The following is a 23,739-nucleotide window of genomic DNA, read 5'->3' as shown; positions in this document are numbered from 1 at the left end:
CCTTCTGCCTTCCTATTGGGTGTCTGGGCTGAAGGCCTGCCTCGCCCTCTCCTAGTGGCGGGCGGTGCTGTCGCTCGTCTCCCTCCGCCCTTTCCATTGGGCGCTGGGCTGAGGCCCCGCCCTCCGGCGGGCGGAAGGGGAGGAGCGGAGGAGGACCGGCAAAATGGCGGCGCTCAGTGGGCGACTGTGGCGGCGGCCGGGAGAGGCCTTGGGACGGACGGCGGCGGGGGCGGTGCGGGCCCAGGAGCTGGCGGAGCGACTGCGGGCGAAGCGGAGCGAGGAGAGGAAGAAGAAGGAGGAGGAGCGAGAGGTGAGCGCGGCCGGGCGCTGGCTCCTGGCGTGGGCCCGGTCGCCTCCATCCGCTTCTCGTTCCTCTAGGTGGCCGCGGAGCCGGCGCGGAGGCGGGCCCGGCAGCTGGCCGCGCTGCAGCGGGTGCACCACAATGTGCTGGCCAAGGCGCTCCGGCAGCGAGCCGTGTACCAGGATGAGGAGCTGGTGGTGCTCAACAAGCCCTATGGGCTGCCCGTGCACGGTGAGGGGCCGGCGGTTCCCCGTTGCTTCTTACTGCGCTGGCGGACTGGGGCCGGTGGGACGAGATTCAGCGAGACCGAGCGCCCGCTCACAATAACGCCTTATAATGCTGCGGGTGTGGGGCAGAGTGCAGAGCTGCAAAGAAGAAAAGGATCTGGGAGCGTAGCTGACGGCCAGGTGAATGTGAGCCAGCAGTGTGCACAGCTGGCCAAGAAGGCCGATGGCATCCTGGCTTGTGTCAGAAATGTGCAGCCAGCAGGAGCAGGTGATTGTGCCTCCCTACACAGCGCTGGTGCAGCTACACCTCGAGTGCTGCGTTCGGTGTTGGGTTCCTCGCTGCAACAAAGGCATGGAGGCTCTAGAGGTTCAGAGAAGGGTAGCAGAGCTGTTGAGGGTCTGGAGTGCAAATCTCACAGGGAGTAAGATTCCCTTACTGATGGAACTGAGATTGTTTAATTTAGAGGAGGCTCAGGGGAGACGTTATTGCTCTCTGCTTCTCACTGAGAGGAGGTTGTAGTGAGGTGGGGATCAGCCTCTACTCCCAGGTAGCAGTGATGGGATGAGAGGTGATGGCTTTACGTTGTGCTGAGGAGGTTCAGTTGGATATTAGAAAAAAAATTCTTCTCAGGAGTAGTGAGATATTGGAACAGGCTGCCCTGGGAGGTAGTGGAGTCACCGTCCCTGGAAGTGCTAAAGAAAAAGATAGATGTGTAGATGTGGCACTGGGGAACAGGGATTAGTGGGCATGATGGGGATGGGCTGATAGTTGGATGAGATGATCTTAGTAGTCCTTTTCAGTCGTAGTGATTGCATGTCGGTGTGTTTTTGGTTTTGATTTTTTAAGCAGAGCTGTGTAGTGCTGCCCCTCTCACTGATCACTGTTAATAGCAAGGGTGGGGAAATCCTGCCGTGTCCCTTTGTATTGCATTAAAGTTAACAGGGCTGTGAATGCCTGTCTGGGTTTTGCAGGTGGCCCTGGGGTCAAGAACTGTATCGCTGATGTGCTGCCAATTTTGGCCAAGATGCTGATAAACATGAAAGCTGAACCACTGCACCTGTGCCATCGGCTGGACAAGGAGACAACGGGTTTGATGGTGTTGGCACGGAGCAGGGAGGCAGCAGACCGGATCCGGCTCCTCTTCAAAACTCGCCAGGTGGAAAAGATATACTGGTAGGAAAGGTTTTGGAAGAAAAATCACAGAAGGGCTTAGTTTGGAAGGGACTGAGGGGATCACTGAGTTCAACTCCTCTGCCTTAAGCAGGGTCACCAACCATTAGATCAGACTGGCCAGAGCCCCAAAAGTATCTTTGACAAGCAGCAAAGTGTCACGAGTATGCAGATATGGGGATGTGGAACTCTGGGAAGTGGTGGATGTTTGATTATAGAATATTACAATGGTTTAGGTTGGAAGGGACATTACAGATCACAGGCAGGGTTGCCATCCACCAGATCAGGTTGCCTAAGGCCCCATTCAACCTGACCTTGAACCAACTGCACCACTCAGTTGATGTCATTGGCACACTTGGTGAGAGTACACTCGATCCCACTGTCTGTGTGACTATGAATGCTTGAGTTCCCGGTTCGGGGGTCTCTCCTGGGGAGAAAAGTGAGAGGTGAGGGAGAGTTTCTATCCTGCTGGATGTGCAAAGGGCTGCAGCAGCGTCATGCAGACCTCTGCTTTTCCTTTGCAGGGCAATTAGCGTGGGGAGCCCAGACCCTGCTGAGGGCATTGTGGAAATCCCCATGGTGGAGAGGGAGGTGCAGAGCCACCAACCTCATTACAAGGTGAGCAAGTATCCTCTCAGTCGCAGTTTGGGGCTGGTTTCCCCTTCTCCTGGGCTCATCCTCTCGCTGTGGCTCAGATGACGCTGGCCCCAAACTACCGCGTGTCTCCTGAGGATGGAAAGGTGCTGAAAATCCGCAAGAACCGCAATGCTGAAAGCGCTGTGACGCGGTATCGCGTGCTGGCTGGCTCGTCTGCCTGCTCTCTGCTGGAGCTCCAGCCCATCACAGGTGAGGCTTAGCCAGGTGCTTCTGTGCTGTGCCTTCTGTACAGCCAGGAGCAGTCCTGGAGGGAGGAACAAGCTGTAGGATATGGCCAAGGCTCTGGGAACCAGTGCTGTTTCGCTGCCAGGGCTCTCAGCACAAGGTTACCTGGCATGAGGGTGCTTTGGGTGGGTAGTGAGCGAAGACCTGATGCCCCGTGTGACTGATGTGATGTTTTTCCTTTTCTCCTTCCTCACCTCAGGAGTGAAGCACCAGCTCCGGGTTCACCTGGCCTATGGATTGGGGTGCCCCATCCTAGGGGATCACAAATACTCGCACTGGAGCAAGCTGGCACCACAGGTAAGGCAGATACGGTGCCATGGAGCAGGGCAGAGAAGGCACCAGCTGCTTGGTGGCACACGCTGGGATTTTGAGACCAGACTGCTGACACGGGGTTATGGAAGAGGGTGTTAGGGCTGTCCTCACACCACTCTGTCCTCAATGCAGAAGCTTCCTGAAATAACTCTGAAGAGGTTGAAGCTGCAGCAGAGCAAGTCTCGCCACCTCCCCCTGCATCTCCATGCCTACCGCCTCTCCCTGCCGATGGGCACCAGTGGGAGCAAGCAGATAGACCTTGTGTGTGAGCCACCCAGCTTCTTCCACAGGGCGCTGAGGAAGCTGGAGCTGGACATTGCTATGGAGTAGGCCGAGGCTTGTCAACAGGACTGATCCTTTGTGTCTCCATACTTCTGGCACGTGATAGTGCCGGATCCAGCTGTGCTGCACTGCTGTTTCATTCACAGCAAGTGACGTGATGAGGTTTGTGTTCTGCTACTTGGGAGACACCTTGCCTTCGGGTAATGGAGTTGCTGGCTTAACTTCTGTGCACTTCTTGTCCACAGTCCGTACCTGATCTGGAGCAGAAAGAGCACTCTTGTTTATAGTGATGAGGCTGGGTGGAAACTGGGCATCGACCATTCTGTGCTCTGAACTTGTCCCTGTCCAATAAAGAACCCATTTCTGCAAAGGTGAAGGTTGTGTGGCTCTCCGTGGTCAGGACAGGTGGACCTCAGTGCCTGGGCAGGTTTGAACACCTCTGAGTGTAATGCAATTTGGTTCAGGGCTTCCTTGGCTCAGCCCTTCTGTACTATCTTACATCCTGGCACTCAAATTTGGAGACTGCCTTTGTCTGGAAAAAAAAAAAAAAAAAAACACAAAAAAAACCCAAAACAAGACAGAAAAAGTAAAATTTGGCAGCAGCTGTGAGTTCTGGCTGTGTTGAGAGGCTGCCCAGAGCCACAGCATGGCAGGGACTCCCCTCAGCTTGACTGAACAATCCAGAGCTCCCCTGGCTTTGGCTGTTGGCTTCTTGGGCAGCAGTTGTATTGCCACAGCTGGGAGCTTTCCTGTCCTCTGTTCCATCTCACCAACTCCTAATTTCCACACTGTTTTTTTCTAGATCCCAATACTTGCATCTCTGTCCTACTGGAAATTGCAGCTTTGTCCCCACTGCACTCCCCTGGAGCCAGATTAGAGGGTGGGCAAGGGGAGATTGCAAAGCTGGTGCGCAGGGAGCAACAGCTGGTGTGCATCTCAACAGTGCAATCACTGATGTCTTCTCAGCTCCTGGTGCCACTTGGCCTGTCCCCAGGGTTTGGGAACTGAGCAGCAGGACCTTCTCCAGCAGCCCTGGCACGCACAGGAGTGCTGGAAGGAGGCTCTGTACCCTATGAGGCCGCTCTGTACCTGGCTAGGGCTCTTGGTTAGGGTGATGCCCCATCCTTGCTTGTTACGGAAAGCAAAAATAGTCCAGGAGCCCCACGCCCCACGAACATGCTGCTGGAAATACACCTACTTATGACAGAGGGGAGTAAAACCACGGGGATCTGGTCCATGCTGGGACCCATGGTGGCTGGGCAGGAATGCTGCCTTGGCCATGGTGCTGTGACTGCGAGGTTTTTTTTTTCTATTTTGGGGCACGCTATTTGCATTCTTGCCAGTGAAAGGCTTCCCCTGTAATTATCAGTTGATTTAACTCACTATCTAAGCTGTCATTTACAGCTGCCTGGTTGGTAGAACTTGGCATGCAATGTTTCCAGCCATACAAAGCCTCTCGCCACACTGGTTGCACCTCAGACAGCACCAGGACCCCCAGGCAGCAGCACTGGACTCCATTTCCCCGTGGCTCAGTCCTTCCTGGAGAGGAAAATGTCCCTGTCGCACACGGCTGCTGAGTACATGCTTTCAGATGCCCTCCTCCCAGAGCCCAGCAGCTCCCGTGGCAAAGGCTTGCGGCTGGAGCTGCCGAGTGACCGCGTGCTGAAGTTCATCGCAGTGGGGCTGCCCCTCTTCCTGGTCTCTCTGGCCTTCGCCCGGGAGTTCTCTGCTGGTGAGTTGTGGGGGCAGGTTTGGGGTGGTGAGAACTGTCACAGCCTGTTTTTTCACTGTCATGACATTACAGCTTGGAAATCCCACTTTAGGGGTCTTCAATTTTCTGTCTTGGGATTATTGGTTGTTTTTTAATTGATTTTAATCAACCTGACGGGGTTTTGTTGTTTGATGTAAAAGCTTTTATTGATTTTTTATTTATTATCTTTTTAATTGCTTGCTGGTAGCCCTCCGAGTGCAGCCATGCCCCCTTTCACCTGCTGCCCTGCTCACAGCACCCTGCAGTGCTCCTATCAGAAAGGCAGGGTTGTTTTGCTGGGAGCTGTCAGTGGGGTGCTGAGATCTTCCCTGGGACTCTTTGGGGGTTTTACTGTCCCAGAGTTTGGTGCTTGCTTGGATAATGAGAGCAGGCTGGTGATAGCAGCACAAAGCTTCATTGAAGGTGCTGTTTTGTGCATCACAGCACTGAGCTAAAGCTGGATTTGCCACTGTTTTTATGTGGCCCTGCAATGTTTGGTTTTGTGCTGGTTTGTGTCTGGTTCAAATTTCCCTGCTATGAACCTGTGGCTGTGCTTAAAGGGCAGCGTTCAAGAAATAGTAACGCCCTTGCCCCTGACAGCCAGAAAACACTGCAACAGGGACAGATAACTACAGAGAGCCCCGTCCTACCTGCTCAGCTCCCCTCCTCCTTGTAGGTTCACAGATCAGCTGTTTCTCGCCCTCCAACTTCACGGGGAAGCAATCTGCCTATGCTGACACAGCTTGCTGGGACTCACTCCTCCACCATGGCTTCGATGCTGAGGGACGTGCTGTCACCAAGTCCCTTTGGGCTCTCAAGGTACACTGGTGGGCTGGCACGGGGCCACCACCTCGGTGACTGGGTGCTACCAGGTCCTGCTGCCGTGTTGGTGGGGGCGGATCCTGAAGGGCAAAGTAGCTGAGCGCCTCATCTCCCCCTGAAATCCCTCTCTCCTGGGGAACCCTAACCTACAGATGGTCTCCCTCAGGTCTTCCCGTACTCACTGCTGGTGGTGGCAGTGCTCATGTATCTGCCCTACCTGCTGTGGCGCTACGCAGCCTCCCCCGCCCTCCACTCTGACCTCCTCTTCATCATCGATGAGCTGGACAAGTCCTACAACCGCTCCGTGCGCCTGGTGCAGCACATGAGGAAGGTCCAGCAGGCGAGCGACGATCCGGAGCAGTTCTGGGAGGAGTACGAGAGGTGAGATGGCGCGGCGCAGGCATCCAGCCGTAGCCCCTCCACACCACCTTTGGGCCACCTCCTCCCTCACTGTGGCTTTGGTGAAGCGGTGGGTGGCTCCAACTCACTGCTCTCTCCCCAGGGCTCGCCAGGAGAGGTACTTTGAGTTCCCTTTGCTGGAGCGCTACCTTGCCTGCAAGCAGCACTCCCACTCCCTGGTCATCATCTACCTCCTGAGGAACCTCCTCCTGCTCTTGTTCTTGGCTGCCACTTGCCTCTACCTGGTCTTCCTCCACCTCAACATCTTCTTCCAGGATGAGTTCAGCTGCTCCATCAAAACAGGGCTGCTCCAGGATGAGCCGCACGTTCCCCCGCTCATACCCTGCAAGCTGGCCTTCTTCTCTGTCTTCCAGCTCATCAGCCTCACGGTTGGTGGTGTGTATGTCCTCCTTATGCCTGTCGTCGTCTACAGTGCCCTGCAGCTCTGTCAGTGGGACAAAGGGCTGCTCTCTGTCTATGAGATGCTGCCTGCCTTTGACCTTCTCAGTCGCAAGATGCTTACCTGTCCCATCAACGACCTCAATGTCATCCTCCTCTTCCTCCGGGCCAACATCTCCGAGCTGACGTCCTTCAGCCGCCTCAATGCCGTCAGTGCCTTGCGGGAGGCCACTGCTGAGAAGCAGGACATCGACACCGTTGTTGACTTCATGACGCTGCTGGCCGGGCTGGAGGCCGCCAAGCCCAAACACCAGCCTTGTACGCCCCTGGGCAATGGCGAGGCCATCGGTAGGTTCCCTGGGGTAGAGATGCCCTATTCGCTGTCTTCTCAGCACCCGCACTGTTGCATTCCACCTTGGGGGTGAGGCAGAATCTGTCTGCTCTGGCCCTTAACCTCTGCCCAGACCTTTAAGCTTTTTGGACTGGGGTGCTGCAGAGGGTCGCTGAGGGGGCGGTGGCTCCATCTTCCCTTTTTCTGACCGGAGACTGGTTCTGGCAGCCAGGGCCGTGATGCTACCACGAGCCCATGCGTGGGCAGGAGTTGCTATAGGAACAGTTTTGCTGAGGAGACTGCAGAGCTGGAGGCTTAAACCCAAACTCTGGTCTAATTGGGGGGCTGGGGGTTGTCCTCATTTTTGGAGAAGACGACAACCCAGCCTACTGATGGGTGGGGGCAAACTAAATTTTGGGGTGCTGGTGTGATGTTCTGCTGTTGCTGTGACAGTGGGGTGGTGGGCAGGCTCCCAAGACACCAACGCTTCCTCTCTCACATGCTTGGATTTTTGGGGAGCTGGGGGCACCTTCTTTGCTGTCTTCTCAAGCTGCTCGCTGTGGTTTCTGGGCTCTGCAAGACAGCTCATCCCTGGCAGGGTGGGAGCCAGAATGTCTGCACTCCTTTCCTGGCCCTAACATGCAGCCTGCGGTCTGTGGTTTTAAAATGAATAAATATGGAAAGAAAGAAAGATTGAGCTGTATTTAGCATCCTTGTTGGCATGGCAACTGCAGGGCTAGCACAAGCAGCTCTGGGCTAGCTGACTGAGAAAAGCCCAGGATGCTGGGTTGAGGTGGTTCAAAGGCCCAGATAATGATGTCTTCTTCCTCCAACCCCATCCAGAAATGAAGCCTGCAGTGGAAGCCAAGGATGAAGACGCCCATGACTCCTGAGCCTGGCCACAGCTCCTCTGCTGGGATCCAGCTCCGTCCTCTTCCACAGCAGCAGTGCTGGTTGTTGTCATTAAACTTTGATTTTGTTACAGGTGTGGTGGTGGCTGTCGGGGGGCAGGCTGAGCTCACCTTTCTGTCTCTCTGTGTTTGGGGCTCCCTTTTCTTATGTGCTGGGGTTGAATTTTTCCATCCTTTCCTGAAAAAAAAAGAAAATGAAGATGTTGCCTTTCAGTACAGCACTGCGCTGCCTTCATGGGAGTGCTGCTGGGTGCTGCTCCTTTCCTAAGAGCTCGTCCCGGTGTTACAGCAGGAGCGGGCAATGGGGGACCAAAGGTGGGGGAAGGAAGGAGCCCAGGTTTCTCCTTGGAGGAGCAGCAACAGCAGGAGGAGAAGGGGAAGGGTGAGAAGAAATTCTCGAAGACAAACGCGGGTCGGAGCGGGAGGGGGGGAGGAAGGAGGAGCAGGAGCAGGAGCACCGCGACACCGCGAAGCAGCCGGCTAAGTTTGGAGCTGCGGGCTGCAGGAACCGAGCGCGCCGGGAGCGGGGCGGGGGGGGGTGGCCGTGGGGGGGGCGTGGCCGTGCCGCGCGTCGCGCCGCGCTTCCGTTGCCAGGTGACCGCGGGCCGCCGCACAGCTCAGAGCGGGGCGGTCAGGCAGGAGCGGGGCGGGGGCCGAGGATCGGCGTGAGGCCGGGCGGGGGCTGAGGGCCGGGCCGGGCGCTGCTGCTCGCCCCCCACCCGCACGCGCCCCCTTCTGCTCACCCCCACTCCCCTCCTCCCCCAACCCTTCGGGCGACTCTGCGCAGGCGCGGCGGGCGCCGACGGGTGCGGGCGGCGCCCCCTGGCGGTCTCGCAGGAGCTCCTCCCGGCGGTCGGACACGGGTTCGAGTCCCGCTCTCTCCGCTCGCCGCGGCCGCCATGTCGTTTCTCGACCCCCGCAGCGCCCCGCAGCTGCCCGGCGGCTTCGAGGAGCTGCTGCAGGGGATGGCGCGGGAGGTGCTGAGGGCGCAGCCCGACGACGTGCTGGGCTTCATCGCCCGATACTTCCAGGCGCTGCTGGCTGAGAGGGAGCGTGAGTGAGCCCCGCGCCCGGCCCCGCCCCGCCGCGTGCCCCGTTCAGCGCGCCCAGCCGGGGCGTCGGGCCGCCCTGCCGCGGGCATCAGGCTGCGCTTTCTTCCCAGAGAGCTCCGCCGCCCGAAGGGCCGAGGACGAGGAGGTGGGAGAGGACGAGGAGGCCGAGGCCGAGGCGCCGCGGAGCAGCGGGGCGGAGATGGAGCGCCAGGTGAGCCGCTCCAGCCTCCAGCTGGGCCCTCAGCCCTGCGGCTCTCCGGCTCGCTCGGTGCCCGGCCGCGGAGCCCTGGGCCGTTCAGCCGCCTCCTGCCCTGCTCAGCGCAGCTCTCGTGATGAAGACCCGACCGCCGATTTCCTGACCTCTCAAGAAGCTGCTACGAAAATCCAGGCTGCGTTCCGGGGCTTCTGCACGCGGCGACAGCTGCGCAGAGCCTTCTCGGAGCCCCCCCGCCCGGCCCCGGGCCCCCAGGACAGCCCGTAACCGGGACGGCTCCGCCGTGAGCGGGCGCCTCGCCCCCGTTTGGAAACGTCCTGACCCAGAATGAGCAGCCGCGATTGGAAAACCTACATTCCCATCCCAGGCGGCTTCGCGGGGCAGAAAATTCTCTCTCGCGCTGCCGCCGAGGCACTTGCATAATGAGAACTTAATAAAATGCCTCCAGTAACGATCTCCCCAGGTCCCTGCTGTTATTAGCAGCTCTCACCTGAGGTTTCTCCCCCGAAAGCTCAATGTTAGCTGCCGTGCCCTTCCAGCACGACCGAGAGAGGGGAGAAAAGCTCTGCAAAGGCGCGTGCCTCGAGGTGGTATTTAATGCTCCATATTTAGGCCCCTGCATCCCTGGAGGTTGTCAAAATTTAATATCGTCCCTGTGAGAAGGAGGGATGTGACACTGCTCCTCTGCCACTACCCCCCACCAAGGCTGGGATGCGTCTGGATCTCTGCAGCAGTTTGGGGGTCCGTGTGGGTCCTCCCGGCTGTGTTTGGGAAGCGATGGTGAAGTCCAGGCAAAAATCAAAGCCCTGAGAAATGGACAGTGGGGCGAAAAATGGGCGATGGGCGATGGAGGGCCGCTCGGTATGGAGGAACCTGCAGTCCCCCCAGGCTCACCTCGGAGGGAAGCCACGCCGCTTTGCAGTGCTGGCGTCAGGAGCTGCCATGTGCAGGCTGAGAAAAACAGGAAGGAGGGATGGGGACAGCTGGCGGGGACCCCATGCAGGGCTGGTGCCAGCCGCTGCGCCCTGACCCTGCGCCGCCTCGCCGGCTGCCAGCCCCGCTCCCCAAAGGGTTCTGTGCCAACACCGCGTTGTGCCGGCATGTCCCCAAGCTGGGGCTTGTCACCCATTTCCATCCCATGGGTTATGTGTTGTTCTGCATCCTAGGGTGATGCTAAGGGGTTTCTGAATGCCTGGAAAGCATTGCTCAGGGTGGATGGGTTTTGGGGTGCCCTCACTGTGAGCAACAGCGCGGGGAGAAGAAGGCAGAGGCTGGCATGGGCTCAAAATGCTGCTAATGATTAGAAATGTTCTGGCATTTTGCGTCCCTCCTCCGCAGCCTGCAGGATTCGTGGTGATCAGCGACTCTGCCAGGACTGAGGAGCTGCGGATGGAGCTGCTTCTGAGAGTCCAGGGCCAAAACGCTCCCCAGGTCCCTTACACTGAGGGATTTTACAGGTTTGGCAGGTAGTGGGATGAGCTTTTTGCACAGCGATTTTTGACGTTTCCCATTAGCGCAGATTTTTCCTGGAGCCATCCCCTCGATGCACCCATCGCCCTGGCTCTGCTTAGCTCCCCAGAAATGCCTCCTCTTGCCTTGCCAGGAACCAGCGATCAATCCGGAGGCTCTAAAAAGAGAAGGGGATTGGTTTCCCATCTGAAGACACCGGCTGAGCGGTGCAGCCTTTGTCTGGAAGCTGGAGCAGATCGGTGCTGAGAGCGCAGCTATTTTTTCCCCGCGCTGGTGGGAAGAGGTGGCATTTGCAGGGACTTGAAACCGGCTCCGCTTGGGAGAGCAGGAGTGAGCAGCTCGTGGGGATTCGAGGGATGCTGAGCCCTGCAACCTGCGTGCCACTGCGAGTGCTTGTGCCTGGAGGCGGCTGTGGATAACCCCCACAACCCCTCTTAGGGCAGGATGGAAATGTGGAGATGGGGACAGACAGATAGGGAGAGAACAGGGGCAGTGATGGGAAAGGGAGCAGAGATGGTGACAAGGAATGGGGAAGGGAATGGATATGGAGATAAGGAAGAGGGGCAGTGAGGGGTGCGGGGATGGGGAAGAGGACAGGGGTGGGGGGAGACAGACAAGTATGATGGGAGAGGATGGGGACAGGGATAAAGGGTGTTGGGAATGGAAACAGAGATGATGGTAGGAACAGGGATGGGAATGGGGACAGGGATAGGGATGGGGACAGAGAGGGTGATAGACAGGAGCAATGATGGGGCAAGGATGGTGATGGAAGCAGGTGGTGACGATGTTGAGGTTGGGGGGGGAACAAGAACGAGTGTGATGAAGGGGATGGGACAGGAACGGTGAAATGGGCAGCGATACTGAGATGGGAACAGGGATGGGGACAGGGACAGGGGTGGAGATGGGGGTTGTGGTGGGGGTGGTGACAGGTCAGTAACAGCAGTGGAAACTGTGACAGCGACAGGAACAGGGATGGTGATGACAACAGGACAGAGGTGCTGACCACCGCGATGGTGACAGGGGCACCAATGACGCCGGCTGACGGCAGTGGGAAGGTTGCTGCAACAAAAGCCCCGGGCGGGTGGCGAGGCCAGCCCTGCAGGCAGCCTGCCTGGGGGCACCCATCCCCACCGGGTTCTGGGGGGCCACAGCGTGATTTGGGGGCTGGTCAGAGCCAGCATTACTGTGCGGAGCCCACAGGCGAGTTGTGTGGTTGCTTAGCAACCCCAAACCCGGATTAGAGGAGTGTGAGGTGGGCGATGCGGGGGGCTGCAGCTGCACCCCCTGAGCTGCTCTGGGGGTCCCCATGGCTCCTGGTGGCAGCGTGGCCCAGGGGATTGGCACAACACCCCCAAAGATGTCTCGGGTTGAACATTTTGCTAGAAAACACCCCCAAATTGGGAGTGGGATGCTGCTGTGAGTGCGACCACCGTGAGCAGCCCTCTTCACCATCCTCATCCATGCCCTCCTTCGGGGCCCAGCGCTAAGTAGGTCAGAGCTGGTGTGGGAAGGTTTCCTTCTGCTCCTGCAAAAACACAGCTGGGGGTGAAGCCCCCGGCCTGAGGGCTCAGCATCACACCTGGAAAGTCACATCACCCCCAAAAGTCACGTCATCACCCCCAAAAATTCACCCCGAAAAGGTCACATCAACCCCACTTGCTGCAGTATGTGTGACCCTGGTGCGCCCCGGCCCCCGTGTCCACAGTGAAATCAGCTCCGCTGGGAAAGAAACGCAGCCCCCCCGCCCTGATCTGGGCTGTGGGCACAGGTCCCAGCGCCCCATCCCATTAAATACTTGATAGCATCTTCCGTGCTGCGGGATTTATATTGCATGAAGCCCTGGCATGGGCTGCCGGCTCCTTTAAGCGTTAGGAGGGAGTCGGAGGCGAGGGGAGTCGCTGGGAGAGAAATTGGAGGAGGCAAAAAAAAAAAAAAAAAAAAGAGAAGGGGAAAAAAAAACTGAAAAGCTGAATCCCGATCCTGGCAGGAGCAGCAGTGCTGGCGGGGAGGTGGGCTGAGCGGCGCCCCGAGGAAGCGCATTACGTAGGCAAGCGGCTCCGCTCAACTTGCCACCTGCGCTGAGAGCCCCGCACCGCCATGGACTGCTGCAACGTACGTACCCTGCTGCTTTCTGATTGTTTTTAATTAGTGTGGGTATTATTTTGCTTTCTGGTGGTGGTGGTGGTGGTTTGCTTTTTTGCTTTCACACGGGGCTGCGCGTCGTGCTGTTGCAGGAGCGTGGGTGCTGCACCCCTGTGCGTGGCACCCCAAAACGCCACCGCTCACGGGGTGCTCAGGGACCCCAACCCTTCCTGCCGCCAGGTTTGCGCCGCATTCCACCAGGGCAGAGCGGGCAGCAGCCCCTTTCCCCAACCCTGCATGCAGACACCTCGTTCTGCTCCCGTTCAGCCTTGTCTCCCCAGAACGGCTCCCCAGGAGGAGCGAAGGTTTCCTACAGACGAGGGGCGAAGCGGCTGCTTGCTGCTTCGGAAAGAGGTGATTGCTGCACCCCTGGTGAGCAGCGCTGCATCCCCCGGCCGGGTCACGTTGCTCAGCTGCCAGAAGAGCACACGGCTTTCCCCTTTCTCCCTTTTTCTATTTTCCCATTTTTTCCCTCCTTCTCCCCCTTTTTAGCCCTCCTGCTCCGCCGGCATCACAACACTGCTGGCTGCCTGCAGGGTGGCAAAGCCCTCCCTGGGGACAGGATTTCCCCCGTGGATATACAAATTGTCCCTGTGGGTATAGAATTTCCCCCGTGGATATAGGGTTTCCCCACTGCGTATAAAATTCCTTCCCTGGCTATAGGATTTCCCCTCTGGCTGTAACATTTCCATCCTGACGATCGCATTTCCCCCAGCTCTGTCACTTAAGCTTCCGACACCCTCCCCAGTGCCACAGCAGCGCTTTGCAGTGACACCGCATGCCCCCTCCCCAGCAGCACAGGGCACGATGACTGCGGTGTCCCTGCTCCTGCACTGACCACCCCGCGGTGTGAATCAGCCCCAGCTGCTTTCTCCCTCGGGTGAACGCGCTGTGGCCGCCATCCCTTTGCTCCTGAGGAACCCCCAGAACTCTCCCAAAAGTCCTTAGGAGCCCAGGGCAGGGTGACGCAGCGATGCAGTGGCAGTGGGATGCCACCGGTCCCGTTTGAACGGTGGGTGATTTTCCCCCTGTTTTTCACTCCTTTCCACACCTCAGAGGTGACGGCGTGAATTACTGCCCCCGGCTCCACGCAGCGCCCTGGGGAGATGCTGTGGGTCAGGATGCGGTGCACGGGGTGTGTGCTTCCAGCAGGGTGCTGATGCAGTCGCTTCCCCCACATCTCCCCAATTTCCCCGTTGCTTTTCTGTACTTTGTGGGATGGCGGCACCTTTCCCACCCCACAACCACGCACCGTCGCCCGCACACACCCTGACCCCGACCCCCGGGCCCCAAACCGCCCCCCTAACGGCCGCTCGCTGCCGGCAGGAGGGCGCCTGCACGAAGCTGGATGAGGACATCCTGGACATCCCCCTGGACGACCCCGACGCCAACGCGGCGGCGGCCAAGATCCAGGCCAGCTTCCGCGGGCACATGACCCGCAAGAAGATCAAGGGGGGGGAGATGGACCGGAAAGCCAAGGACGCCGAGTGCGCCAACAGCACCCGCGGCGGAGACCTCCGCAACGGCGATTAGGTACCGCAGCCCCCGTCCCCATCCCAAGCCCTGCTTCTCCAGCTCCGAGCCTCCCTCCGTCCCGCTGGGATGCTGTGATGGAGCTCTCCTTGCAGGAGCTCAGCAGCGCTGCCTGCCCTAATTCTGCGGGCGCACCGTAGTAGTTAGCATAGGAACGGCGGGGAAGGCGAAGCCCTAGATTTGAATTGAATTTCTCCCTTAGCAACACCACCCCAAACGCCTCGCCTCAGCACATGCTATTTTTAAAAGCCTGTGTCACAGTCTCCTGGCAGGAAAAGGGAAATTTAAAAGCGCCCACGGTGCCGGGCTGTGGGGCTGGGGGTGCCGGGGTGCCTGGGGAGCAGGGAATGGCCCCACGGCCCTGGGGTCAGCAGCTGTGCTGCCCCACTGCCCCCCGGCTCCACCCAGGAATGGGGGAGGGAGAGGCAGTGTGGCTGTGGGTGGGAGGCGTAGGGGCTGGAAGAGGGGATGCAGCGGGGTTACAACCTGGGATGGAAGGGGATGCACTGAGAATGCATCTTGGGATGTGGCTGGAATGGAATAGGAATGGAATGGGACTTGGGATCACAACTGGGATGGGGGGGATGGAATAGGGATGCACTGGGGATTGAACTGGGAGTGCACCAGGAAAATGCAGGAGATGCAACTGGGATGCAGCAGGGGTGGAATGGGGATGGCTGGAATGCAACCCGGATGCCATGCCGGTGAAGATGCTGTAGGGAGACAGCGGTGCTTTAGGAGGGGTGCAGTTGGTTTCACTAAGGATGCAGTGGGACTGTGGTAGTGATGAATTTGGAATTCAGTGAGGATGTAGTGGGGATGGACTTGGGATGCAGTGGGCTTGCATTGAGGTGCAGTGGGTTGAAATGGAGGTGCATGGGGCTGAAGTAGGGCTGCAATGAGGATTCTATAAGGATGTAGAGGGAATGGATTGAGGATATGATGGGGCTGCAGAAAGTGAGGATGAAGCAGAGATACAGCTACAAATTGCAGGGGCTGGGGAGCTCGTTAGAGCTCGTTAGGCTGCCTTGCTGGGTGATCCATGCAGGGGCTCATCTCTGTGTGGGCTCCAGCCAAGCTGTGCTGGGTTCTGCTTCCCACCGAAGTCCTTTGATCCTGGAATGTCCAGGGTAGGGGTCTGAGCCTCCGACCCCAAGGGCTTGTGGTGCCCCAGCTGCATGGACAGGGAGGGGGCAGGCAGGAGGCAAGGGGCAGGGGGGTGGGAGTCGTAGGAATTGCAGGGACAGGGTGCAGGCAGGGCATGGAGAAGGCGCAGGCTGCAAAAGCAGAGTGCAGGACCAGGGTGCAAGGTACAAGATGTGAGGTGCAGGATGAGGGTGCAGGCAAGCAGGAAAAAGGTGCAGGCTGCAACAGCTGGGTGCAGGGTACAGGCAGCCCCGTGCACACCACTGACAGCTCTGCTTTCTCCTTGCTTGCAGGCCCTGCTGGACTCCCCCTGCCGAGCCCCCCCGCCGCCGAGGAGCCCCTGCTTCTCCCCATACCACCCCAGCATGCGTCCCCCCCCCCCCCCACCCACCCCAGCCCCAATAAAGGTCCCTGCCAGCGGCCGCACTGTCCTTGGTGCCGAGGGGACGCGGCAGTGTCGCTCAGTGGGGTGAGAGCTGTGACATGCAGGTGGACAGCCTGGTGTCACCAATCGCAGCCACGTCCAGTGCGATGTCACGCAGGGCACTGTTCAGATGTGTGACATCACTGCTGGACACGCGGGGCTGTCGTGGTGTCACACCCACGTGTGTGGCACGGTGTGATGGCACTGGGGGCTGGGAGCTGGCGCTGCTGTGGCATCACTGATGGGCGCAGGGCGGCTGCTGCAACATCATCCGAGTGGGTGTGACATCACCGAGGGACCTGGGACAGCCAGCCCAGGTCTACAGGCGAGGCAGCCCCCCGGGGCACGCTGTCACCCTGTGCCACCAGGCGCAGCGCTGGGACATCGCGATGGGGACAACGGGCGCGATGGGGCCTTGAAGGCTCCCGTGTGACGTCACACAGCCACGTGACGCCACCCCGGGGGACGCAGGGCCACCGACCCCCCGCACCCTCACAAAGTCACCCAAAAGCAGTTTCAATCAAAAAAAAAAAAAAACAACCCTAAAAAGAATTTCTCCCTGCCCCCCCCCATCGCCGCCTCCAACCCTTCCCCCAACACTTTTAATGCTCTTTTATGAAAAATATCCCGTTTCCATCGATACATAAAAAAAGGGGACCCCCCTCGGAGCGGGGCTGGGTCGGGGCGCTGGCCAGGGCAGAGCGGGGCACCTCCCGCCCCATTAAACACCGCAGGAAAGTCCGGCTGCTCCAGGCGTCTTTACAAAAAAATGAAGAAAAAATGGAGAAAAGGGTAAAAAAAACCCCAAAAGAGGGCAGGGCGGGGAGCCGAGGGGAGCAGCCTCTTTCTGGGGGGGTCACACCAAGGAGCCGGCCCGGCTCTGGGCAGGCACCATGACGGGGACGGCTCCGGCCCGCGCCAGGCTGGAGGGGGGCGGCCCACCCGGGGGGGTGACAGGCTGCGGGGGGTGCCAGGGGGCCCCATTGGTGGCGGGGGGATGCGGCCCGGCCCGGGGGGGTCCCTGGTAGCTGCCAGCAGCGGTGAGGACCGAGGCAGTGTAGGAGGGGGGAGAGGCTCCGTAGGGTCTGTCCCGGGAACCCACGATGGAGGACAAAGTGCTGGTCTTGGAGATGGTGTCTGCAGGGCGGCTCCGCGTCCAGGTGGGGGTTTTGGGGGCCACGGCGTCTTCCCTGTGGAGGAGGGAGAAGGTGGCACAGGTTGCTGGAAGTGCAGCTATTCTCTCCTCCCCATTCTCAGATGATGCTCCCCAGGGCTGCTGAGCCGCAGGAGCCCCTCCGTGTGGGGGTAAAAGGGAATTCACCCAAAGGGAGGGGGAAAAACAGTGGGAAAGAGCCGTGTTGACTCTGAAACCCAATGAGGGCCACACTGAGGTGCAAAACCTCCTCCCGTTACCGCTGAGCCCCGGCGATCCCCGCCCCGGGGGCTGCCCTCACTTGATCTCATTGGCCGCTTCCTCCTGCCCGTCGCGTTTCTTCCTCCGGTAGCCGAGCAGCCGTTGGGTGAAGAAGGCGACGGTGGCCAAAGCGCCCACAGAGCCCAGCACAGCGCCCGCGATGATGGCCCCCTCGCTGGCTGCCAGGACAGACGGGTGGGGGAGATCTTTGCCTGTCCCACCGTGGGGACCGAGCCCCTGTCCCCAGCCCCGCAGGCGCACACTCACTTGACTGCACCTCCAGGATGATGCTGCACTTGGCTGAACCCACGCGGTTCTCCGCCTCGCACTCATAGAGGCCCGACATGTCCAGAGAGAGGTTCGTCAGCTTCAGGGTTCCCCTGGCCCGGTCTGCGGGGCAGAAATTGAGGTGCTGCTCTGTGATCACCTGCCCACCACCACACACCTCCCAGCACAGCGAGGATGGGAGCGGGAGGAGTTACAGGGATGGTCCCCTGCGTCGCCCCAGGGTGAGGTTGGTCAGGGGCAGAGTTCAGGGGATGCTCCCCCAATGTTCCAGCAGTGGGCAGAGCTATGGGGGCTTTCGCCTGTCCCCTTGCACAAGGAAGAGCACGGGCAGAGTTAAGGGGAAGCTCAGCAGAGTTGGGGGCAGGAAGAACCAAGGGCCCAAACCCAACCCCTCCAGCTCTCCCCCCACCAAACCCTGCCAGGGTTTTCCCACCCCCTCAGCCCACCTTACCCTGAGCGGGGGGAAAGAAGACCTGCTTGGTGGGCTCCTGGCGCTGCCACTTGTACAGGGGGGAGGGTTTGCCCTTCTGGGAGGCGCAGCTCAGCGTCACGTTGGCTCCCACCGTGGGGCTGCCCTTCAGCCTGCAGGCTGGCGGCGCTGGCGGCACTGCGGGCACCGGATCAGCGTCAGTCCCAGCACGAGGGGCACCGGGGGATGCAGGGCGCCCTGCAGGTCCTTACCCAGCACAGTGAGGTTGATTATGGCCATGCTCCTGATCGGGCTGATGATGTCATCCACCACGTTGACAGAGCAGATGTACTGGCCTGAGTCTTGCTCCCGCGTGGCATTGATGAAAAGTGAGATGTTGTGGGTGAGGACGGGGTGCAGGAACCCCACGCGGGGCTTCAGCTCCGTCTCCTCCACTTTCACCTCCCCGTCCAGGTACGTCAGGATCTGCAGGGAGAAAAGATCTGCTCATACAAATCTGGATGGCACTGCAGGAGGGGGATTCCCCCTACATCCTGTCTTGGGGGCACCAGTGGCTGCATGAGCCTCCTCCATTCTCACTCATACTCTGAGCACCCACAGCATTGAACCATGGGCATCTCTCCATCATGAGCACCTCCTCATAATCTCCCAAACATGGGGACCGCGAGCATCCCCTCATCACGGAGACCTGCCTTCCGTGGGCATCTCAAGCATCCTCCTGTCATGGGCATCACAGGCATCTCCCCATTGTGGGCACCTTCTCATCACGGGCACTGTGAGCACCTCCTCTCCATCGCGGTTCCCTCACCAACATGGGCAACAGTAAGCATCTCCCCACCATGGACGTCCCCCCACTCGTGGTACCACGAGAATCCCCTCATCACGGGCACCTCACCACCACTCCATTCCCATCACCTGGAAGTGCTCAGCAGCTGCCTTTTTCAGTATCCAGCTGATGTAGGGCTTCTTCTGCGAGCTGCTGGTGTACCAGGCGGGCAGCACGGCTCCCTCCCCTTCCACTGAGTAGACAGAGCCCGTTCCCACGTGCACCTCCAGCACAGCTGAGCAGACACCTGCCCCACAGGAAAACGGGACACGTCTCAGCCCCGGGTGCCAGTTGTACAAAAACAAAATAAAACAGAAAACAAAGAAAACAGACCAAAACAAAGCCCCACTAATTGTTAGAACAACTCCCTGTTCCAATGCAAGGAAGAGAAAAAGTCCCGTTATCGCCCGGAGGCCGTGCTGGGAGGAAACCTTTCCTCCTTCCCCACGACGGGAAGGGCTCTCCGGATGCAGGACAAAGCTTTCCTCCCACGGCCGCTTCCCCACCAACAACACGGGAAGCCCCCACCCCACTGGGGGTTAGGGATGGACCCCCGCACCCCAAAAAGGCTCAGCACGGCGCTGCACAGCACTGGGATGCAGCTACACCTGCAGTGCCCATCCGATCTCTCGTGGGGGCACCCAGGCAACACCCAGCCCCATGCCGCATCGCTTCACACCCCCAGCATTTCACACCCCCCGCCCCGTCCCCCCCGCAGGTACTAAATGGGGATTACTGAAGGTGACGGTGACAAAGCCCCCGCAAAGTTCCCCCCCAGCACCCACCCCCCAAAACGCAGCCAGGAGGGGGGACCGGAGCGGGTCAGGGAGGGGGTGCCCGGCTGCGGGGGGGGATTATTTCCCAGCTTTGCTCTGAAAAGGATCAGCTGGAAAATAATCTGCTCAGGCGAGGTCGGGCACCCGGAGCGGGTCTGCATCTGGGGCTGAGGAACGCTGAGCCCCGCCGCCCCCACGTCTCACGTCCTCTCCCCAGGGATGCTCTGCAGCGGGGAGAACACGGCGGGCTGCGCTCCGTCCCCGCTGCGATTTGGAGCAAATTTGTTTTGCAGCAAAAAGGAGAAAGGGAGCAAACGGAAAGATTCGGGCGTCGGGGCACCGCCCGCCTGGGTCAACTCCCGGAGTAAAGCGCCGTCAGGCACAGCCCCCCAAATCATGGCCCCCTCCGCCCCGTCCCCACACGCAGGAACTCCTCCGGGATCTTTCCAGGGCGGGAAGATGACAACACGACGCCCGCGGGTATTTTTAGCCGCCTCCGCGCATCCGCTCTTCCCCCCGCGAGGAATCGGCGCCCGCAGCCCCGCGCAGGAAGCGCTGCGCCGGCCGATAACGCCCGACCCCCCCGGGCCTCCTCGGGCGGTTCCGGCCAAGGAGCAGCGGGGACTGCGGGGCCGGCCGAGGGCAGACACCTCACTGCCTAAAATAGCTAAACCCGACCTAAGCGCTTAAAACCTTAAGTCCTACCCGGGGGAAAAACAGCGCCGGAGGCGGCAGCGCAGATCTCAGGGATGCAAAGGGCGCGGTGAGAAAGAAATAAAAGAGAACTTTAGGAGAACAGCGCTCGGAGGACAGCGCAGACGGGCTGAGTCGTGTGGCAGTTTGGGTTTGATGCGGGAGGTGGGATCGTGCCATCCCTGGAGCTGTGCGTGCTGGGAGCAAAAAAGCAGTGATTGGGGTCCATTACTGCCCCCTCACCCCACAGAAATGCCGTATTTTCGCCCAGCAGCATCTGCCTGCCCTGCATAAAGTACAGCGAAAAGAACACAAGATGGGCAAAGTTAAGGTGAAGTGGGGCTGAGCAGCACCAGCCATACAAAGCCCTGGGGCAGAATGCTCTGGGCACCCCGGAACATCCCACTGAGCTGGCCTCGAGATAAAGCCCTGAAATCTTTCAGAGATGGGAGACAGCAACAAATACATCCATCATTGCTCACAGGATGCCATGGCCATGAGCAAACAGTTCTGCACCGAGTGCCTGTGTCATCGGGCTGTTTTCCACCAGCGAGCCCCAGGATCGGCCTCCAGCTCTCCCAGTTTGCCCAGCCTGGGCCGTTTTCCCCATGCAGTGAAGCTCAGTGGACGCATTCTTAGAGCAGCTCCATCCCACCCCACTGAAATTCAGCACTCATCACTGGGGAAATCCTTAAATCACTGCAGACCCACAGCGCTCACCACGGCTCCCTTTGCTGTTAGGAGCGTGCATTAACTCTGAAACCCACCGACAGCCCAGCAGCACTGAGCCCACAGCACAGCTCAGTCATAAATCTCAGAGGCAGATACAAGATTGTGGCTCCATCCCCACACCCAGCGTGGTGGGGTGTCCTCAAAGTGCGAGCACTGCCTTGCTGGAGGACCCTGGCATCCAAAATCACTCTTTTTCTTGGGGAGGTGCCCTGCAGCCCCTCGCTGCAGGAGGAATCGCCCTCCAAGTGCTGCTGCCCGACTCTGGTGGGGACGCAGCCCCGAACCCTTCGGTGTGCAGCACTGCCGTTGGCATCAGCTCCAGATTTAGCCACCTCGCCACTGCAAATCCCCTAATGCTTTAACCAGATCGAAAAAATTAAGCTGCTTGGGGCGTGCATATGCATAACGGCGGGGGGGGAATGGGCCCTTCGTGCACTGCCCTCCCTGGGGGCCACCCGGCTGCTGTTTGTTTGGGATGAAAAACGCCGATTTCATCCAACCGCCCTGAGCTAAGCACCTGCCCAGGGAGGGCTCCTCTGCCTGAGCCCATCTGCCGGGTTTTTTTCCTTTGGAAAAAGCCTTTAAATCCCCGCACACCTCCAGCAGAGCTCTACAGCAAACTGCTGCACCTGCACGGAGCACCGTGACCCCGGAGGGGCACCCTGTGTCCCATTGGTAAACCCCACTATTTCGGCCCCAAATGCCGCATCTCCCATCCAAACACACCAAAACCATCCTCGTGCCCAAAGCATCCTCCCCAGAACCGCAGCCCCCAGGCGGACCTATAAGCCACTAACCACCAGGAATTAATGAGCTGAAGGCGGATTGCATCTGATGCCCTCGCTCTATAGGATTAAGGCGATTTGGCCATGTGAAACCGAGACAGAAATTAAACCGAGAGATGACGGCTCAGATTGAACGCGCTCCTCCGGAGCGGAAACGGTGCCAGAGAGGGAATGTGGACGGACAGCAGCCCTGAGAGCCTCGAGAAAGGTCAAAGGACCCACGAGGAAGCGCTGCACCCACCCGGCCCCGATGGTCCCCCCAGCCCCGCACTATTTATAACTGGGCAGATAGGGGCTGTGCTGCGCCCGTTGGGAACAGACACGGCGGCCGTTCTCACGACCCAGGGGCAGAAAGCGCCGTATCCTCTGGAGAGCCAAAATCAGGAAAAAATGCGACTTTGCTATAGATAGACACGGACGGGTGGCTTAACCCCTGCGGCTCAGCGCCGGCGTGGGGACACAGCAGCGGGCATTCAGCATCGCCCCCCTCTCCTTTCCTCCTTCCCATCTTTCCCCCATCGTTTGTTCTGCTGTGACCCCACGCAGACCCATCAGGTGCCAAGGGATGCTTGATTCTGTCATTCTGTGTGGGCGCCCAAAAACACCAGTTTGGGCCCTGAGCGCCTTTTCTCCATATTTCTGCACTCTGAGGGTGAGTTGAGTCCTTCCTGCAGCACCACATCCCCACAGCCGGGCACACGGCAGGGAACCCACTCACATCCCCCCAACAGAGCAGCGCCTCATCCCACCACGCTTTAATTAACGCCCTTTAATAATAATAATAATAAAAACGGAGTAGCACAACCACAAAGCGGCTCCATCGGGGCAGGGAGCGCCCCGCCGGGGAGGAAACACCACCCATTGTCCCCATTGTCTTCGGGGCCGTTTCCTCCTCCTCGAAGGAAACTCGGAGGGCTGCGTCCCTCCGCAGCACCCCCGGCGCCTGCATCCCCCCCCCCTTCGACCCTCAGGAATAGGGCAAAAGAAGGGAAAAAGCCCGGGGACGGAGCGGGGCACTGCGGAGCAGCCCGGGGGCAGCGGCACACACACGGGGGGGCGGCAGGTTTGATGACGGGAAAAAAATACATCGATTTTTTCCGCTCGATGCCGAGCGGGAGGGGGGAATTATCGGCGGGGAAATGCCCCCGGTGCGAGCAGAGCACAGCGCGCCCGCGCCGCGGGGTTCGGCTCCACGGGGCGGTGCGGGGTGCGGTGCCGCGGGACCCCCCGGACCCCGAGCGTCCGCCTCCCAGAGCGCCCGACAGGCGGCATCGCGACATCAGGGCCGCCCCCCCCGCTCCTCGCCCGCTCCCCCCGGCCCTCAGCGCCTCCAGCCGCCCCCCGCCCACCCCCCCAGCCGCTCCCCGGTCGCGGTTCGCACGAACCCCCGGCGCTCACCCAGCAGCGCGCCCAGCAGCAGCGCGCCCGGCGGCAGCGCAACCATCCCGGAGCGCAGCAGGTGCCGGGACGGGGGGGGGAACCGGGACGGGGGGGGGGGGGCGGAGCTCAGGTGGGCACCGCCCCGCAGGTGGGGGCGGGGATTGTGGGGCGGGGCGTCTTGGCCCCGCCTCCCGGGGTCCAAATTGCCTCCCCTCCCATCCAATCAGACCTTGTCACTGATTATTTATTAGCTATTAGGGCTATTAATAGTTAATTGTGATATTAGGGCCATTATTGTGGAAGGAGCCCAGTGCCCCCGACACACTTCTCTTCTTCTTCCTCATCCCGTGCCCTGGGATAAAAGCATTAATCCTTAAAAAGAATAATTAAAAAAACCCACAGAACCCCACAAAAACGAACATCGCGACCCCGTGGGTTAAAGGGAGCCCGGCACACAAGCAGGACAAGGAGCTGCCTGGCCGCAGGGCACAGCTGGAGCCACAGGAGCTGAGTGGCATCTGGAGCCTCGGAGCAGAAACACGGCAGAAACCCCATGCAGGGATGGGACCCTTGGGAAGGGACCAGGACAGAGGACGTCCTCTACTGGGATCAGCTCCAGGAGCCCTTCTGAGCGTCCCCCCTGCTGG

General features: G+C 59.6%; 5 protein-coding genes across 7 annotated transcripts; 4 read left to right on the top strand and 1 right to left on the bottom strand.

Annotated features, from left to right (window-relative positions):
- Positions 1-40: 40 nt before the first annotated feature.
- Positions 41-3,465, top strand: RPUSD4 (RNA pseudouridine synthase D4). The gene is made up of 7 exons (XM_048968342.1): positions 41-310; positions 379-532; positions 1,501-1,702; positions 2,224-2,317; positions 2,395-2,545; positions 2,781-2,878; positions 3,026-3,465. Exons 1-7 carry the CDS (start codon positions 164-166, stop codon positions 3,221-3,223), a joined length of 1,044 nt encoding a protein of 347 aa, XP_048824299.1. The 5' UTR covers positions 41-163; the 3' UTR covers positions 3,224-3,465.
- Positions 3,466-3,627: 162 nt separating this feature from the next.
- Positions 3,628-7,958, top strand: PANX3 (pannexin 3). Of its 2 annotated transcripts, XM_048968333.1 has the most exons (5): positions 3,628-4,907; positions 5,602-5,744; positions 5,914-6,128; positions 6,250-6,893; positions 7,720-7,958. In XM_048968333.1, exons 1-5 carry the CDS (start codon positions 4,727-4,729, stop codon positions 7,767-7,769), a joined length of 1,233 nt encoding a protein of 410 aa, XP_048824290.1. In that variant the 5' UTR covers positions 3,628-4,726; the 3' UTR covers positions 7,770-7,958. The 2 variants fall into 2 exon arrangements, with proteins under 2 accessions (XP_048824290.1, XP_048824289.1); XM_048968332.1 differs by lacking the exon at positions 7,720-7,958 and having other exon boundaries at positions 6,250-7,706.
- A 16-nt stretch (positions 7,959-7,974) lies between these two features.
- SPA17 (sperm autoantigenic protein 17) lies at positions 7,975-9,485 on the top strand. 2 transcript variants are annotated; one of them, XM_048968346.1, is made up of 3 exons: positions 8,566-8,840; positions 8,950-9,050; positions 9,159-9,485. In XM_048968346.1, exons 1-3 carry the CDS (start codon positions 8,687-8,689, stop codon positions 9,318-9,320), a joined length of 417 nt encoding a protein of 138 aa, XP_048824303.1. In that variant the 5' UTR covers positions 8,566-8,686; the 3' UTR covers positions 9,321-9,485. The 2 variants fall into 2 exon arrangements, with proteins under 2 accessions (XP_048824302.1, XP_048824303.1); XM_048968345.1 differs by lacking the exon at positions 8,566-8,840 and adding an exon at positions 7,975-8,169 and having other exon boundaries at positions 8,950-9,485.
- A 2,982-nt stretch (positions 9,486-12,467) lies between these two features.
- On the top strand, positions 12,468-16,308 carry NRGN (neurogranin). Its single transcript, XM_048968349.1, has 3 exons — positions 12,468-12,635; positions 13,992-14,198; positions 15,638-16,308. Exons 1-2 carry the CDS (start codon positions 12,621-12,623, stop codon positions 14,196-14,198), a joined length of 222 nt encoding a protein of 73 aa, XP_048824306.1. The 5' UTR covers positions 12,468-12,620; the 3' UTR covers positions 15,638-16,308.
- Positions 16,309-16,365: 57 nt separating this feature from the next.
- On the bottom strand, positions 16,366-23,198 carry ESAM (endothelial cell adhesion molecule). Its single transcript, XM_048968337.1, has 7 exons — positions 23,111-23,198; positions 18,816-18,973; positions 18,152-18,365; positions 17,922-18,077; positions 17,450-17,572; positions 17,223-17,361; positions 16,366-16,958 (listed from the first exon to the last, which is right to left on the bottom strand). The coding sequence occupies exons 1-7, from the start codon at positions 23,154-23,156 to the stop codon at positions 16,625-16,627; spliced, it is 1,170 nt and encodes a 389-aa protein (XP_048824294.1). The 5' UTR covers positions 23,157-23,198; the 3' UTR covers positions 16,366-16,624.
- Between the last annotated feature and the right edge of the window lie 541 nt (positions 23,199-23,739).

Source organism: Lagopus muta, chromosome 22 (assembly GCF_023343835.1).
Source record: "Lagopus muta isolate bLagMut1 chromosome 22, bLagMut1 primary, whole genome shotgun sequence".
Lineage (NCBI taxonomy): Eukaryota > Metazoa > Chordata > Aves > Galliformes > Phasianidae > Lagopus > Lagopus muta.
Note: the sequence above shows the minus strand (reverse complement) of the source record. Positions and strands in the feature narration are given on the sequence as shown.

What these genes read in the sequence shown, in the direction of transcription:
- PANX3 (XM_048968332.1), top strand. Translation starts at nt 4,727, where the DNA reads ATGTCCCTGTCGCACACGGCTGCTGAGTACATGCTTTCAGATGCCCTC. An exon ending in AGTCCCTTTGGGCTCTCAAG is followed by an intron (nt 5,745 to 5,913) that starts GTACACTGGTGG and finishes GGTCTCCCTCAG; the next exon opens with GTCTTCCCGTACTCACTGCT. An exon ending in TTCTGGGAGGAGTACGAGAG is followed by an intron (nt 6,129 to 6,249) that starts GTGAGATGGCGC and finishes CTCTCTCCCCAG; the next exon opens with GGCTCGCCAGGAGAGGTACT.
- SPA17 (XM_048968345.1), top strand. Translation starts at nt 8,022, where the DNA reads ATGGGAGTGCTGCTGGGTGCTGCTCCTTTCCTAAGAGCTCGTCCCGGT. An exon ending in GCAGGAGGAGAAGGGGAAGG is followed by an intron (nt 8,170 to 8,949) that starts GTGAGAAGAAAT and finishes CTTTCTTCCCAG; the next exon opens with AGAGCTCCGCCGCCCGAAGG.
- ESAM (XM_048968337.1), bottom strand. Translation starts at nt 23,156, where the DNA reads ATGGTTGCGCTGCCGCCGGGCGCGCTGCTGCTGGGCGCGCTGCTGG. An exon ending in CAGCTGCTGAGCACTTCCAG is followed by an intron (nt 18,366 to 18,815) that starts GTGATGGGAATG and finishes TTCTCCCTGCAG; the next exon opens with ATCCTGACGTACCTGGACGG. An exon ending in CTTCTTTCCCCCCGCTCAGG is followed by an intron (nt 17,573 to 17,921) that starts GTAAGGTGGGCT and finishes TCTGCCCCGCAG; the next exon opens with ACCGGGCCAGGGGAACCCTG.
- RPUSD4 (XM_048968342.1), top strand. Translation starts at nt 164, where the DNA reads ATGGCGGCGCTCAGTGGGCGACTGTGGCGGCGGCCGGGAGAGGCCTTG. An exon ending in AGAAGGAGGAGGAGCGAGAG is followed by an intron (nt 311 to 378) that starts GTGAGCGCGGCC and finishes TCGTTCCTCTAG; the next exon opens with GTGGCCGCGGAGCCGGCGCG. An exon ending in CTATGGGCTGCCCGTGCACG is followed by an intron (nt 533 to 1,500) that starts GTGAGGGGCCGG and finishes TGGGTTTTGCAG; the next exon opens with GTGGCCCTGGGGTCAAGAAC.